The sequence below is a fragment of the Rhipicephalus microplus genome, chromosome 1, assembly GCF_043290135.1.
Source record: "Rhipicephalus microplus isolate Deutch F79 chromosome 1, USDA_Rmic, whole genome shotgun sequence".
NCBI lineage: Eukaryota > Metazoa > Arthropoda > Arachnida > Ixodida > Ixodidae > Rhipicephalus > Rhipicephalus microplus.
The window spans coordinates 23010840-23025410 of record NC_134700.1 but is presented as its reverse complement, the minus strand read 5'-3'; the positions used below and the strand labels follow the sequence as shown (position 1 = coordinate 23025410).

Sequence of the window (14571 nt, the reverse complement as noted above, 5' to 3'; positions counted from 1 at the left end):
TGAAGCTATCATCGATTGTCGCCGTGCGGAAGTGTCCCTAGTGCCAAGTTGTGAATTTCCATCGCCCGACCATTCACCACTGCTCTGCAAACTCATCGCTGACGACGACATCACCTTGCCTCCGGAAGCTTCAGTCCCTATTAGCCTTTCATGTGTGGCGCAACCTGACGCCACGGTGGTGTTTACGCCATCCCCTGTTTTTACTGAACGCAAGGGCATCGTGCTCCCATTTGCCGTTCTTACGATTGCGTCTGGTTTAACCGTAATGCTGGTTACCAACCACTGCAACTACCCCATTGGCTTGCTTCGTGGTGAAACGTTAGGATATGTGCAACCTGTCGACCATATCAATGATACTATTCTTCCCGACGAAACGCCATGTCACATTGCCGCAATCACTCAGGCGTCTGAGCCATCAAGCTCGCCAGCCTTCGACAATGCAATTGACGCAGACCTTCCCCCCTCGCATCGCAGCCAACTTGTTGCTCTCCTTAACAAGTTTCGCTCTTCTTTCGACTTTCAGAAACCTGCTTTGGGCCGCACCACGACTGTCACTCATACTATTGACACCGGCTCACATTCGCCTCTGCGACAGCGTCCTTACCGCGTTTCTGCCGAAGAGCGCCGCGTCATTACGGAGCAAGTAGATGACATGCTTAAACGTGGAGTCATACAGCCTTCTCAAAGCGCTTGGTCGTCACCCGTGGTTCTGGTAAAGAAAAAAGATGGCACCGTTCGATTTTGCCTGGACTATCGCCGCTTAAACGAGATTACAAAGAAAGACGTCTACCTGCTACCACGAATATACGATGCTCTTGACTGTTTACAAGGCGCCGAGTACTTCACATCCTTGGATCTGCGTTCTGGGTATTGGCAGGTGCCAATGGCTGAAGGTGATCGCCCTAAAACAGTCTTTGTAACGCCGGATGGCCTATATGAGTTCAAAGTCATGCCATTTGGGCTCTGCAACGCGCCTGCGACGTTTGAGCGCATGATAGATACCATATTGCGGGCCCACAAGTGGAAAACTTGCTTGTGTTACCTTGATGACATCGTAGTCTTTTCAGCTGATTTCCCGACACATCTTTGTCTTCTCCACGAGATTCTGACGTGTCTAGCTTTAGCAGGCCTACAACTTAACACCAAGAAGTGCCACTTCGCAGCCCGAAAACTAACCATCTTGGGACACGTCATCACAAGAGACGGTGTTCTTCCGGACCCCGATAAGCTTCGAGCTGTCGCTGACTTCCCAATGCCCACATCACTGAAAGCCCTAAGAAGTTTCGTTGGTCTTTGCTCTTACTTTCGTCGCTTCGTGCGCAACTTCGCGTCTATCATTGCACCTCTGACTAGTCTGCTTTCCAACAGCAAAGGTATATCTGCATGGTCACCTGCATGTGACGACGCATTTCACCAGCTGCGCCGCCTGCTGACCTCGCCACCTATTCTTCGCCACTACGACCCCACTGCTGCCACAGAAGTTCACACTGGTGCAAGTGGCGTTGGTCTTGGCGCAGTTTTGGCACAACGGAAAGGCACCCAAATCGAATACGTAGTCGCTTATGCAAGTCGCGCTCTTAAGAAGGCTGAATTGAATTACTCCGTGACAGAGAAGGAGTGTTTGGCCATAATCTGGGCGCTTACGAAGTTTCGCCCGTACCTTTACGGCCATCCTTTCGAGGTGGTCACAGACCACCACGCCCTATGTTGGCTGTCCACCTTGAAAGACCCGTCCGGACGTCTGGGGCGTTGGGCACTTCGATTGCAGGAATACGACATCCGTGTCATATATCGTTCCGGTCGCAAGCATGAGGACGCCGATGCACTTTCCCGATCGCCATTAACACCAGATGTGGCTTCTCTGTCACCCCCTTTTACCACCTTGTCACCACTCGACAGCACCGACATGCTTTCGGAGCAGCGTAAAGACCCATACCTTGCCTTGTTAGTCGACTACCTTACCGATCCGTCTGCTGTCCCTTCCACGAGAGCGCTACGCCGGCAAGCAGCCCACTTTTCCTTACGAGACAACATTCTGTACCGCCGCAACTACATGCCTGGTGGTCGGAAGTGGCTCCTTGCTGTCCCAACTCATATGCGCTCTGACATCTGCATGAATTTCCATGCAGATCCCCAAAGTGCTCACGCAGGTGTCCTGAAAACCTACGAAAGGCTGCGCCAACGCTATTACTGGCGAGGAATGTATCGCTTTGTGCAGAAATACGTTCAGTCTTGCACCACTTGCCAACAGAACAAGACACCTCCGCGGCACCTTACTGGCATGTTACAGCCGCTCCCGTGCCCGGCTTGCCCATTCGACCGCGTGGGTATAGACCTCTATGGCCCCCTTCCATATAGTAGCTCTGGAAACCGGTGGATTATTGTCGGAGTCGATCATCTGACACGCTACGCTGAAACTGCAGCTCTATCGGCAGCGACCGCCCATGAAGTTGCACTCTTCATTCTCCGCGGCTTCATTCTACGCCATGGTGCTCCGCAGGAATTACTCATTGATAGGGGTCGAGTGTTTCTGTCGGAGGTCATCCAAGCTATCCTCGCTGAATGCTACATTACCCACCGGAAATCTACCGCATACCATCCACAGACAAATGGTCTTACTGAGCGGTTCAACCGCACACTTGGCTACATGCTGAGGATGTACACCTCCTCCGACCACACTAACTGGGACGCTGTATTACCATTTGTTACCTTCGCTTACAACACCGCGACGCAAGCGACTACCGGTTTTCCCCCGTTCTTTCTGTTGTACGGCCGCGAACCTTCCCACCCACTCGAAACCATATTCCCGTACCGCCCTGATGCATCGGAGTGCTCCCCGCTTTCGGAAGTCGCCAGATACGCTGAAGACTGCCGTCAGTTGGCTCGGTCTATGATAAGTGAGGCTCAAGGTCTACAAAAAACCCGACATGACGACGTTCATCACATAGCGCCTACGTTTCGTACAGGCTCCCTTGTGTGGCTTTGGGTACCCCCGCACGTTCCTGGCCTCTCTTCTAAACTTCTGGCATGGTACCATGGTCCATACCGAGTCATTGACGCAACCTCGCCGGTGAATTACATCATCGAGCCATTAACACAATCATCAGATTTGCGCCGTCGAGGGCGCGAGACCGTACACGTCGACCGTCTCAAGCCCTACTACGACCTCCTCATTGTGCCTACTCCCTGAGTCGTCAGGATGGCTACCCTTCACCCCGGGGGTATTGTAGTGGAGCATACGCACCAACGCGTATGCGCCTTCGGAAGACAACGAAAAGCCCGTGCTCTGCTTGTGCGAGAGTTTGTGCCGCCTTTGCCAGACTTGCCGTACGCCCACTTTCCGTTGCGACCTCGTTGCGACTTCTCTGCTTGAATAAACGTCATCACACATGTATTTTTCATGTAGCTCTGTGGTACATGGGCAGATATGGCAAGGCTGTAGATAGTGTTGGTCTCTAGAAGCGTATTAGCTTGGTGTTCTGTCTCTATATTCAAGAGCAGGGCTCCCTGTGCTGTGAAATGTCTCTTTACTTGGGCTCTACCGAGAATAGTTTCAATTTCCGAGTATAGGTCAATATGATTCACTTGCCTCAAAATAGCTCTTTCGGATGTTGTAGCAATTAACACAGGAATGCCCACCGCCCTGTCTTTGCGATGTCGCACAAGGCGGAAACCACCCTCGTCTATGTCTAGATCTGTGAGGTTCGCCCTGTTGTGGTTCCCGACGACAGTTGATTCGTCCTCTGATTCAACGCTGTGTTGTCGCTTGTAGTAAGGTATGCTTGCACAAACCAGCTGGTGCTTCTGATCTGGTGTCACACCTTGGGAGGTCATGGCCGCGCTCTCACTGATGCTTGTTTCGTTTCTTCTAGCACCTTTCGACGTGGCGGGCTGCGCAGCACCCGTCGGTCGCCGATACGGCAGGTACCTTTTCGAGTCGTTCAACATCTTGAGCAGTGTTGAGCCGTAATAAAAACAAAAATAACGATAAATGCAGACAGAGCTACTTAGCCAAGCAGCAACAACTTCGTCCTCTTCTCCGTTATTGGTAGTTATTTTGCCTTCTTTGTCCCTTAGTGCGTACATCCGATTTTTGCCTATCCCAGGTTTCCTCTTCACTGCTTTGACGCTTCCTCTGTTTTTTAGAGCGTGTTCAATTCAATTTGTCAATTAACTCGAATTGAACACGTGCTGGAAGTAGGCGGCGACATCTAGGTCATTGTCGCTGGTGGCATTTGCATGGTGTCCAGAGTAGTGGTGGCATCCCTCCCGTGGATAAGTTTAAAAGGCATAATTTTGCTGGTCTCCTGTACTGCAGTGTTGTAGGCAAAGACCACATAAGGTAGAATCAAATCCCATGTTTTGTGCTGCGGGTCTTCGTAGATAACGAGCATGTCGGTATGGTCTTGTTCAGGCATTCCGTGAGACCATTTGTTTGCGGATAATACGCAGTTGCTCTCTGGTGGTTTGTGCGACTGTAATGTAGGATGGCCTGAGTCAGCTTCGCTGTAAGCGCTGTTTGCCTGTCTGTGATGAGGACCTCTGAGGCTCTGTGTCACAGGAGAATGGATTCCATGAAAAATTTGGCGACTTCCACTGTGGTATTATTTGATAAGGGCTTCGCTTCGGCATATCGTGTCAGGTAATCTGTTGCCCCTATAAGCCACTTGTTGCCTGATGTTGACTTGGGAAAGGAGCTCAGCAGGTCCATGCCTATCTGTCGGAATAGTCTCGAGGGTTGTTGAATCAGCTGCAGGAATCCAGCTGGCCTTGTTAACGATGTTTTGTGGCACTGACATTTCCAGAAACTCTTCACGTAATGTGCGACATTTGTGGAGAGACGGGGCGAGTAGTACCTCTGATTTTTCCTGTCTCCTCTTCGCTTCTTCTTACTTCCATGTTTCTCAGCAGCAAGGGTTAACCGTGTGTGGATACCCAGTCTTGGTTATTCTACATTAGGTTACAGAAGCGTTGTACGACCGGCGTTGGCTGGATTTGCCCAGCATTTGCTGCTATGTCACCCTGTTGGGCTTGATGGGAGCTGCTGGCACTGCTGCCGAAACTTAGGCCATCTGGTATGTTCAGTGCATTTTCTTTAAAATTGATTGTAACCTAAAAAGGTTGCACATGAAGCAGCCACAACACTTCCCGAAATACCATGTAATGCATATTGTACAGTCTTATGGAAAAGCAGGAGCTGTCTCACCATTTTGGGTAGCTAGAAATCAAACAGAGAAACCAGGACTTGGTTACATGCGCTCTAAAATAGCCAGTGGCGACCTGCGACTTGCACTGTGAGACAGGAAGCAGTTCTGATTCTGACATCCTCTGGAAATATTCCACAGTCACTCCACATAGGTCTATGAATATCGTTCAAGGCATTGTCTTTGAAAAGCACACCATAGCTCGAAAAGCACACCGACACGAGTACGTGCTTCATTGTGGCAAGACTGATCCATACATAAGACCGCATTTTTAACGTCGTACACTAGCTTATGTTGTGGGGCACGGACCACTCATTGTCATCAAGCTTCTGTTTCAAAGGTTGTGCACAGAATTGCAGTTAGGAGCCTTGGAAGGATCATTGCATATCCTCTGAAGCTTGTTTTTATGAAGCGCTTAATCTCTCGGTTCATGTAAACCTATGTGCAGGTGAGTGTGCAGCTGAGTGCTTGTAAAGTATTCAGGACACTTGTATTCTAGCCGACAACTAGTCAACAATGTCTCGTTCTTGAAAAAGCAGTTTTTATTCCTGCAGTCCTGCAGTTCTAGTGTGCAGGGGAAGGCTTTCGAAGTGACATGGAATCCAAAGCAGCTTGTTACGGGCCTGTTAGGTTGAAGAAATGAAAATTTAAGTTCTTTGCACTTTGCCAGTAAAGTCGAATTGCAGATTTTTAAATGCTGAGGTTTGGATTACCAGTGAATTATTTAGTTTTCATGATTTTTGCTTTGATATCATGATCAGTTCAGCAGTGTGTAAAATTCATTGAACCAGGCAGCATGGAAAACATTCTTCAGGCATTTCTGTGTTTTTTTGCAGGCATTAGTAATGTGCAGTATCAGGTAGGCCGTGCCGAGGTGTTGCTGCCCAAGATACGGCACCAGTTTGTGGCTGAGGAGCTCTGTGCTGTTGTCAACCCAGGTCGGGGTGGGCTGAGTAAGTCTCCGTCTCATTCCTAATTTTACTGGGCTCACCGCCCATGTAGGTAGTATGTTGGCGCTATAAAGTGCAGTATTTACGGCATTACACAAGCTTGCACAGTGTCCAACAATTTCAAGTGACATTGTGGAGCAGGTTGCGCCAGTTTTCGCCAGCATGAGGAAAAAATTAGGGGTGTTTGGACTGTGACTTTTGCTTTTCAATGCTAGCATAACAGCAGTTGTTGGCTGGTGCACTGTGGCATGTGATGTCAATACTGAGCCTCGAGGGATTTATATGAGTGGACTAGAACAAACTGAAAACGACTAGGTAGGAGTAGTGCGTGTGTGTTGTGCATGCGTCTATTATGAGTCACTTTGTCACTAGTCTAAAAAGATGGCAATTGTCATTATTCAGGTTAATATGGATATTATGACGGCTCCCTCCACATGAAAGCCCCTTAGAAAAACTCTGTCAAGAATGAAAAGGCCATGGCATATTCCATGCTTTTGCAAAAGACTCTAGTTAAAGGGGGTGTGGCTACGGAAATGGCAAATTTGATAAAAATTCTTTTTTTTCTGCAATCCTAATACTCAGCACTGAAAGTTAATGGTACATTCGACTGGTCGTTTCCGAGCGCTCCGGCGGCTCTTAAAAATCTACGTAAAATAGCGACTAAGCACTGCCGCTAAAGTAATCGGGCAAACACATGATCAGGAAGGAGGGACATGACTCGCATACCTACTGGGTCTTGTTGTAAAGCCTTAATAGCTGCCGAATTCGCCACTTCGAAACACGGTGAGAGCGCTCGAAAACGACCACCCGAATGTGCCATAAGAAAAAGCACTTTACTAGTGTGCTGAGATCAAAAACGATCAGAAAATCAGGCTTTACAAAACTCGCATCATCAGCTTTTTCTTGGCACAGTGCCATCATATTGACATCATCGTAAGAGGACAGGTCAGAGATCAAGATTGCCACTAAACTGCATTTTTCAAACAAAAAATCAAACCACCTTCTAACTGAGTTCTGTTTTCTTAGCTTATGGCTCCATTTCTTTGAACATCTTTTTTAGCATTTGTTACCGGTCATCCCTGTGTCATTTCACAACAAATGAAGATATAACCATTTCATTTCTTGCACTCAGATCCTGAGACTAAGCTTGTACGAATAGTGAATTTGAGGTTTGAAGCGAATTCGAAGCGAATAGTGATTTTGGTCAAATAATTTCTAATCGAATTCAAATAGTATACATGATGTATAAAGAAAAATCGGCATAATTATCACAACTTAACTAACCTGCACAATATTTTAAGAAGTTTAAATAGGGCCTCTATTCAAATGCCTTTTTTTTTTTCGCTCAAAGCAAGTCAAATTAACTTCAAGTAGTAGCAGCATTGCAGGATTTGACTTTCGGCAGGATGCAAGTCATAACCCCTAAAGTATGTAACATTTTAAAATTTATTATACTTAGAGCTTAAAAGCCATCTTAACAAGCTTTTCAGCTGAATAAAATGAATTGATTTTAGGTTATATATTAATATAATAGGGTCCTGGTATACTTTTTTAAGTAGCCATGGAGTGGATTTACCAAAGAAGCTTATTGCCTCATGAATTCTCCGCCACAAAAAATTTTAGAATCTGTCCAGTATGAGCGCAGTATATGCTGCAAGCGCATTTTTCTCGTTCCGACGAAAACATTGGAAGCTAAGAAGGGAGTAATGGCACGGGGAAAGAAAATACGTCGCACGTGCTTTTTGAGCTTGTGGATACATTTGCTGAAAGAAGAGAGCAAGTTTTAGCTGACTTTGAAAATTTAATGTAAATTGCGGGCCAATGTGCTGCGCTATAATATTTGTCTCATGTGTTCTCGGTAGCCTCGACTACCGATCAGCAGAGTTTTCTGAGAGTGCATAATAAGTGTTGCAGGGCTTTTTTTAAATTTGATGGAGGGCTTCGCAGCAGGGCAGATTTTTTCTGGATATATGCTTTTACGGCTTAACATTTCTACACTGCAGCGAAGCCATCTTTACAGGAGGTACATTCGGTATAATATACATTTATTTGTTCCTTGCCAATATTTCTACATTTGAAATAATGTAAGTTTGAATCGAAGTGAATTCTAATACCCTGTTATTCGTTCAAATATTTGAGGCATTCGAATATTCGCACAAGCCTACCTGAAACCTTGGTGAGTGCCATAAAGCTGTTCATATTTGTCTGCATATCATACAGATTTTTATAATTGGCTCTTTGCAAAAGCTATTAGTAAGATGATATGTACAGGACATTCGAAGATGTTTAGTGTGCTTATTTGAATATTTAAAAAGTAAACTAATAGCATTACGGCACAGATTCAGGTGCGGAAGTGCTGCGCCAATAGAGCATTTGCAAGCAATCCCAGAATGCGCCGCGGACGCGCAAAGCACTATGGGAGAAGTTGGTACGCCGAGAGAACCGGTCCTTCCTCCGCCGAATGCTCGTTGGCGCCGTGTGAGCATAACACGAAAAAAACATGCCGCCCCTTATTGAATAGGGATCGAACGCAGACCTGCATGTATATCTACGCATGAAATGTGAAATGAATTCGCAATGTTCATAGACTGTCGCGCTGCCTAGCGGAATTCAGGAGCGTCTTCTCAAGGATTATCAGTAAGCAGACGCTCTCTTGTTCGGTGGTGCTAGCCTGAGTGTTAACGCATGAGCAAAAAACGAGTACAAACCACTTCGTATGTTGCATGCATCAGTGAATATACCAGGCTGTCTGTGACACTATAAATCTGATTCACTGTTGGAGAGGCGAAGTAAATCGTGAAAATACATGGCAACTTGCACTTTTGAATATAGCTTGCAGAGAATACATATCAGCTTTGCGAGAATTCCTGCAGCCACGTTGAACAGTTAAATGTTATTGTCTAACCTTTGCAGCTGAAACTCGCCTTGTTTTACATGCGTATAGCATTTGTCAGTGTTTTTGTAGGGCTTGAATCCCATAACATTCATTGCAAGCAGAAAGTAGCGCAGGCTCACGATTTGCACTTTCAAACCTTGACCTACGCTGCGCCGCTTGTTTTTTACATTCGTTGATAGATGGCAGCACACTGCAAGCAATTCCTCCTTTCATGCCTGGCATCGGAGCGAAATGTTCTCCGCACTCAGATAAACGTGGTTAGTGACGCCATGTTGGGGTTGGGCAATGATGCGTTATTGGTGCAATCGAAGTCGTTCGGTGGAGAGAATTCCTCAGATTGCTCAGCAATGATGTTTAAAGAAACTGTATTGTCGTTGAGGATTTTTCACTGGACGTAGATGGTTGTCAACACGCTAAAAGTGACAGCGACGATGAACAATCAGCTTCTAGTTCACGAGCAGCGAGTTGGACTTCCCGTTCCGTCTTGCGTTAATGTTTTTTCTAGGCTCGTAAGTCACTTTAATTAAATTTATGGTGTAATCTCCTTCAGCGAGCTCAAAATGAGAAAAAAACATAGTTTTTCTTGTAACACCACCACCCTTCACACTGCGGCAAGAAATCAGGTTGCGAACATTCAGCAGTTGGGAAAGTATTTTGTTCCAATATAGATTTATTTGAAGATCTAGAGTTCATCCGGTGAAAGCGGCACGGGGAATACGTCTGTACGACGTATGTTGTCCTATGCGAGTCCACGGGTTGATCATCCCTCCGTAGCCATCTAAGATTGCACGGCGCGCCACCTATAGGCCGTGGGCATTGCAAATAACGCAGACTGTGTAGGTATCATTGTACGGGTGTGCATAGAAGATAAGCTGCATGTGAGTTGTTGCGTATCGATACATGTGGTCAGAACATGCTATCGTGAGGAATGCGAGCTGGAACACTGAATGTATAGTTATTCAACGATGAACTGCTCATGAAGTGCTATGGCTTTTAATACCATTGCAGTTTGATTGGGCCATTAACAAAAGACTGCAAAAAAGTGTTACAGTTGTAGAATTTTTAAAACTTTTATGGACAAGTCAGGTGCTGAAAAAAGGAAAAGTAAACACATTCTAAACATGTTTAAAGACGAAGGAATGGAACTAGAATTCACATGCGAGATACATAGTTCTAATAATTTGCGGTTTCCTATAATATGCTTAAAAGGGCCCTGAAACACCCTTTTTAGTAACCATAAAATTAACTCACTGGAAAAGCGTACTCCCTAAAAAAAAATCAACGCCGCAAAAATTTTAAGAATCTGTCCAGTACGAGTGAGGTCACAAAGATTTGTCACACGCTGCAATCGCATTCTCTCTTCTCTCGTCCCGACGAAAGCACTGGAAGCTAAGCAAGGAGGGGTGGGAGGGGCAAACAAAAAACGTTATGCACGCCTCCTGACCTGGAGCACATTCTCTCTCTCTCTCTTTTTTTTTTCGGATGCGCGGCTTTATCAGTGTGATCGCACGCATATGCGTGGACAAGTAGCGGCCTCCCGCGGTGATCTCTATAACGACCGAGCGTTCCATGTTCAAATCAGCCAATGGCTGATAGATGGGCTTACTACGAGTAATTTTTGGGCTTATTTCCGTGATTTGTCGAGAGAAGAGAAAGCAATTTCTAGCTGACTTTGACAGTTGTTGTGAATTTTAAGCCACCTGCCGCGCTATATTATTTGGCTCGCGTGTTGTCGGGCGCCTCTACTACCGATCGGCAGAGTTTTCTGACCATGCTCAAAAAGTGTTGCATGGCCCCTTTAAACTTAAGTGCCTGCACAGAATGTTTACTGGCGGTATACTCCGCATTGAGTGAGACCACTATTGAATTTCCATTGGCGCATTCAAATATTGTTCAATGAGGAATAATTATGTCGTACTTATGCTCGGCGAAAAAAAAAAAAGCTTGGGCGCATCACATGAGCAAAAGTTAGCAGCTACAAGAAGGCGTGATGTCCTGCTCTATCGTATTGCATTGGTTCGTGAACAGCTCATTCGCACTGCAAACAAAGATTAATTCGGACAACCTTCACCTGCCAAGAAACTAGGGATGTTGCAGTTATTTCATGTATACGTTCTGCACAGTCTGCACCACATGATAGCGGAATCCTGTATACTACATTCGTGACACATTGGACAAACTGGGATTTGTGCCTAACATTGCAGGAACACTCGGGCTTAATGTTCGCACATGTCAGTTTGGCGAGCTGGGAAAGTTGTGCGGTGCTGTAGTGCGTGCTACATTGGGCAGACTGGGAGGTGCCTCAACGAGCGTCTGCGCGAACACGCACGCAATGTTCGCAATCGCAACGAGGGCTTCTTGGCTCAGCATGTTAGCAGGTGTTTTTGTCATGCGCTGTATAAAAATACAGTTGTATTGTACAGGCAGAAAGATGATCACACATGCATGATTGTTGAAGCAGAGAGAATGGCCCAAGAACCTGACAACTGCATGAGCAAACCATCATTTGCCCTCCTAGATAAGGAGCTTCAATTTCTGGCAAATGGCGCATGCATGTGATTTATCTGATATTCTGCCTCGTGCTTCGCGTATATGAAGTCTGACGTTTTTTCAAATGCTACTTTCCTTCCTGTGTGTCTTTCTTCTCTTTTTTCCTGGTTGTTATTTATGTATGCAATGCGGGATGAATAAACTTTCAGTTGATAGTCTGCGCTTGTCCTTGTCTTTTTCCTGTTCGTGTTTTCTACCGCGTAGTACTCTTTGATCATGTATCACCCACTGCCCCAATCGTTCACCTTGAACTCATCATAAAGAGCACCACACCTTGTTTGAGCCAGTTAACCTTCGCTATCGCTACAACACGAAAAACTTAACTTTATTAATTAACTGTAAACACGTGCTTCAGTTGTTAGTCTTTTTGGACCTCTTTATGACATGCACGATGCACCCCCATTTTTTAATGTATGTTTGTTAACACATGGGATAACCATTCAGTCTTGAGTGAGCATTTCCGGTGTGCATACTTCTTTCCTGGTCGTAGTTGTTTCTTTCTGCCTTTATTCCAACCTGCAGTTACAGTGCCAAGGGAAGTTGGTAGATGCACATGCTGCGAGCACTTCGCAGTGGTCTAGTCAATGTATTTTATTTTAATAAATTGCACTTATTTCTAAAGCACCCTTTAAATATCCCAGAACCGTACAATTTACTTGTAAACAGCGTCAAAGGACATTGATTCCTATTGCATCCGTGAATTTAGGAACAGTGCTCTCCCCTTTTAGGCAATGAAGTTGTATTGTTTTTTATTTATGCCTGAAGCGGACTGACGCCAAAGAACAATAGGAATTAACTGATGCTTCTGAGCTGCTCAGCTGGTTGAACACGGGGACAAGTGCAAATTGTGGGCAGGCCATCACACGCAAACAATGCAGTTTGTGAGTGCAGTAATATGTCACACCGTGCCGAGTTCACTTGATTTGAGAAGCGCTGGCACGGTGCAAACAGAAAGTTGAAGCATGAAGTCCGCGCGCTCGTTGCGGCGGCTGCTGCAGCGTACGAACTTTTCCCACAAGCGTTTGCACGCCCGTTGGCAGCGCTAGTGGGTTCCAAAAAGGTCTGTTGCACCATTCTGCACCTATCTAACCTACTGCACCAAGCTGCATCTAAACAACGATTTGTGCGTGCAACGCCAAATTTAGCAGAGTCTTATCTTCGACCAAGCAAAACACGTTAGATACACAAATGACGCAGCCACAACCATTTCGGTTCCGTCGTATTTTGGTTCATGCATGGCGTTGGCACCATGCGTAAACTTACCACAATGCATGGATCCTTGCTCCACATGAACTAAATGCGCGAACCTTGTTAAGGTGGCATTTGTGTGCAAACCTCATTATGCGAGTTCATCTTTTAACAGCGAAGCGGTTAGGCGGCAGCGGTGTTGCAAACGACTCGCCACACTGTTGTCGAGCAACCGCCGAGCGCAGCACGTGTGCTTCGAAAGAGACCACCGACTATAAAATTTTCTTTTAATTATAAAAAGAATTGTTTCCCCAGCAAAGCTATGAACATAATAGCAACAAATTGTAATGTTGTGATGATAATGCCACATGCGCTCTTTCTTTTCTTGTTTGTTTTTTTGTTATCGTTCATTATATGTGTAACGCTGCCTTGCGCCAACCGTGCCCGCGTGACTGAGAACCATCTAGATAATTTTCCGTTGAGAGTGCGCTCAATGCATACATTAGAGTTCTTTCTGGAAATTACGCAGCCGCTAGTTATAATGCTGGAATCTCTAATCGCATGCTGACATGCTTCACTGCTTGGCAGATTATCGATAGCCAATGCTCCATGTTTTGTTTGTTTGTTTGTTTATTAATACTGTCAACCCCAGCTGGGGTTTTTACAGGAGTGGAAAACAAATGAAAGAAATGGTCATGAAATACGTTACAAAATAGAGACATACAGCGAACACAGGTATTTACACTAAAAGACAAAGTTAAACACAGGCATGTGCACTTGCATTCTGCGCATAGAAAACAACAATTAACAAAGCGAGAGGCAATATACATTGACATCGTGAATTATGACGCATCTATTTCGGAGAAAATAAGCGATTCTAAAGCTGCAGAAAACGCCGTGATAGAGGAAGACATCGCGACTTTGTTTGGTAGTTCATTCCATTCTTTAATTGCCCTCGGAAAGAAGCTGTATTTAAATGCGTCGTTTCGGGTGGCTGGTGGCTGTATATATAAAGTGTGTTTGTGTCTAGAGCGCGGATCTGGAGAAATTTCAAAGAAATCTAATGAGTTGATTTTAACCTGACTACGAATAATGAGGAATAGGAATTTCAAACGGTCATACTTAGTTCTAAGTTCTAAGGCTTGTAGGTTTGCACGGTTGCAAAGATCGGAAGCAGAGTGCATGCGTTGATATTTATTGAATATAAACCTGGCAGCCATTCTTTGAACTTTCTCCAGTTTATGTAGGTTAGTGGTGGTATGAGGGTCCCATACTATTTTACAATATTCAATTATTGGGCGTACTAGCATTTTGTACGCAAGACTTTTTACTTCGGGTGTTGCGTCATGTAACCTTCGCCTCAGACCCCATAGAGTTTTGTTTGCCTTTCTACAGGTGACGTCTACGTGAGTATTCCACCTCAAATCTGGAGTGAATATTAGCCCTAAATATTTATATTCTGTTACCCTTTTTAGATCGTGGGAACCAATATTGTAATTATATTTGAGAGGTACCTTTTTTCTTGTTATGCTCATGCAAACTGATTTTACGGGGTTTAGAACCATCTGCCATTCATTACACCATAGTAAAATTTTGTTTAAGTTGTTGTTCAGGTCTACCTGGTTCCCTGCTATCAGTGTACAGCATGTATTGCTTGTACAGAAACAATTAGTTTACCGGGCTCAGGTGCACCCAAATAGAAGTTCGGTCATGAAAATGGCATTAGCTGTTTTCATTAACATCACGACCTCATTAAAATACAAAGTAAGGCTGGCAGCTAGCT

The 14571-nt window shown here is 45.3% G+C and overlaps 1 protein-coding gene across 5 annotated transcripts in view; it reads left to right on the top strand.

Annotated features, from left to right (window-relative positions):
- Nucleotides 1-14571, top strand: part of LOC119178135 (tRNA (uracil-5-)-methyltransferase homolog B) — a 227847-nt gene that overhangs the window by 184445 nt on the left and 28831 nt on the right. For all 5 annotated transcript variants that reach the window (XM_037429299.2, XM_037429298.2, XM_075890797.1 and 2 more), the window contains one exon: nucleotides 6041-6157. In XM_037429299.2, coding sequence (XP_037285196.1) covers nucleotides 6041-6157 — 117 coding nt within the window. The remainder of the gene's footprint in view (nucleotides 1-6040; nucleotides 6158-14571) is intronic.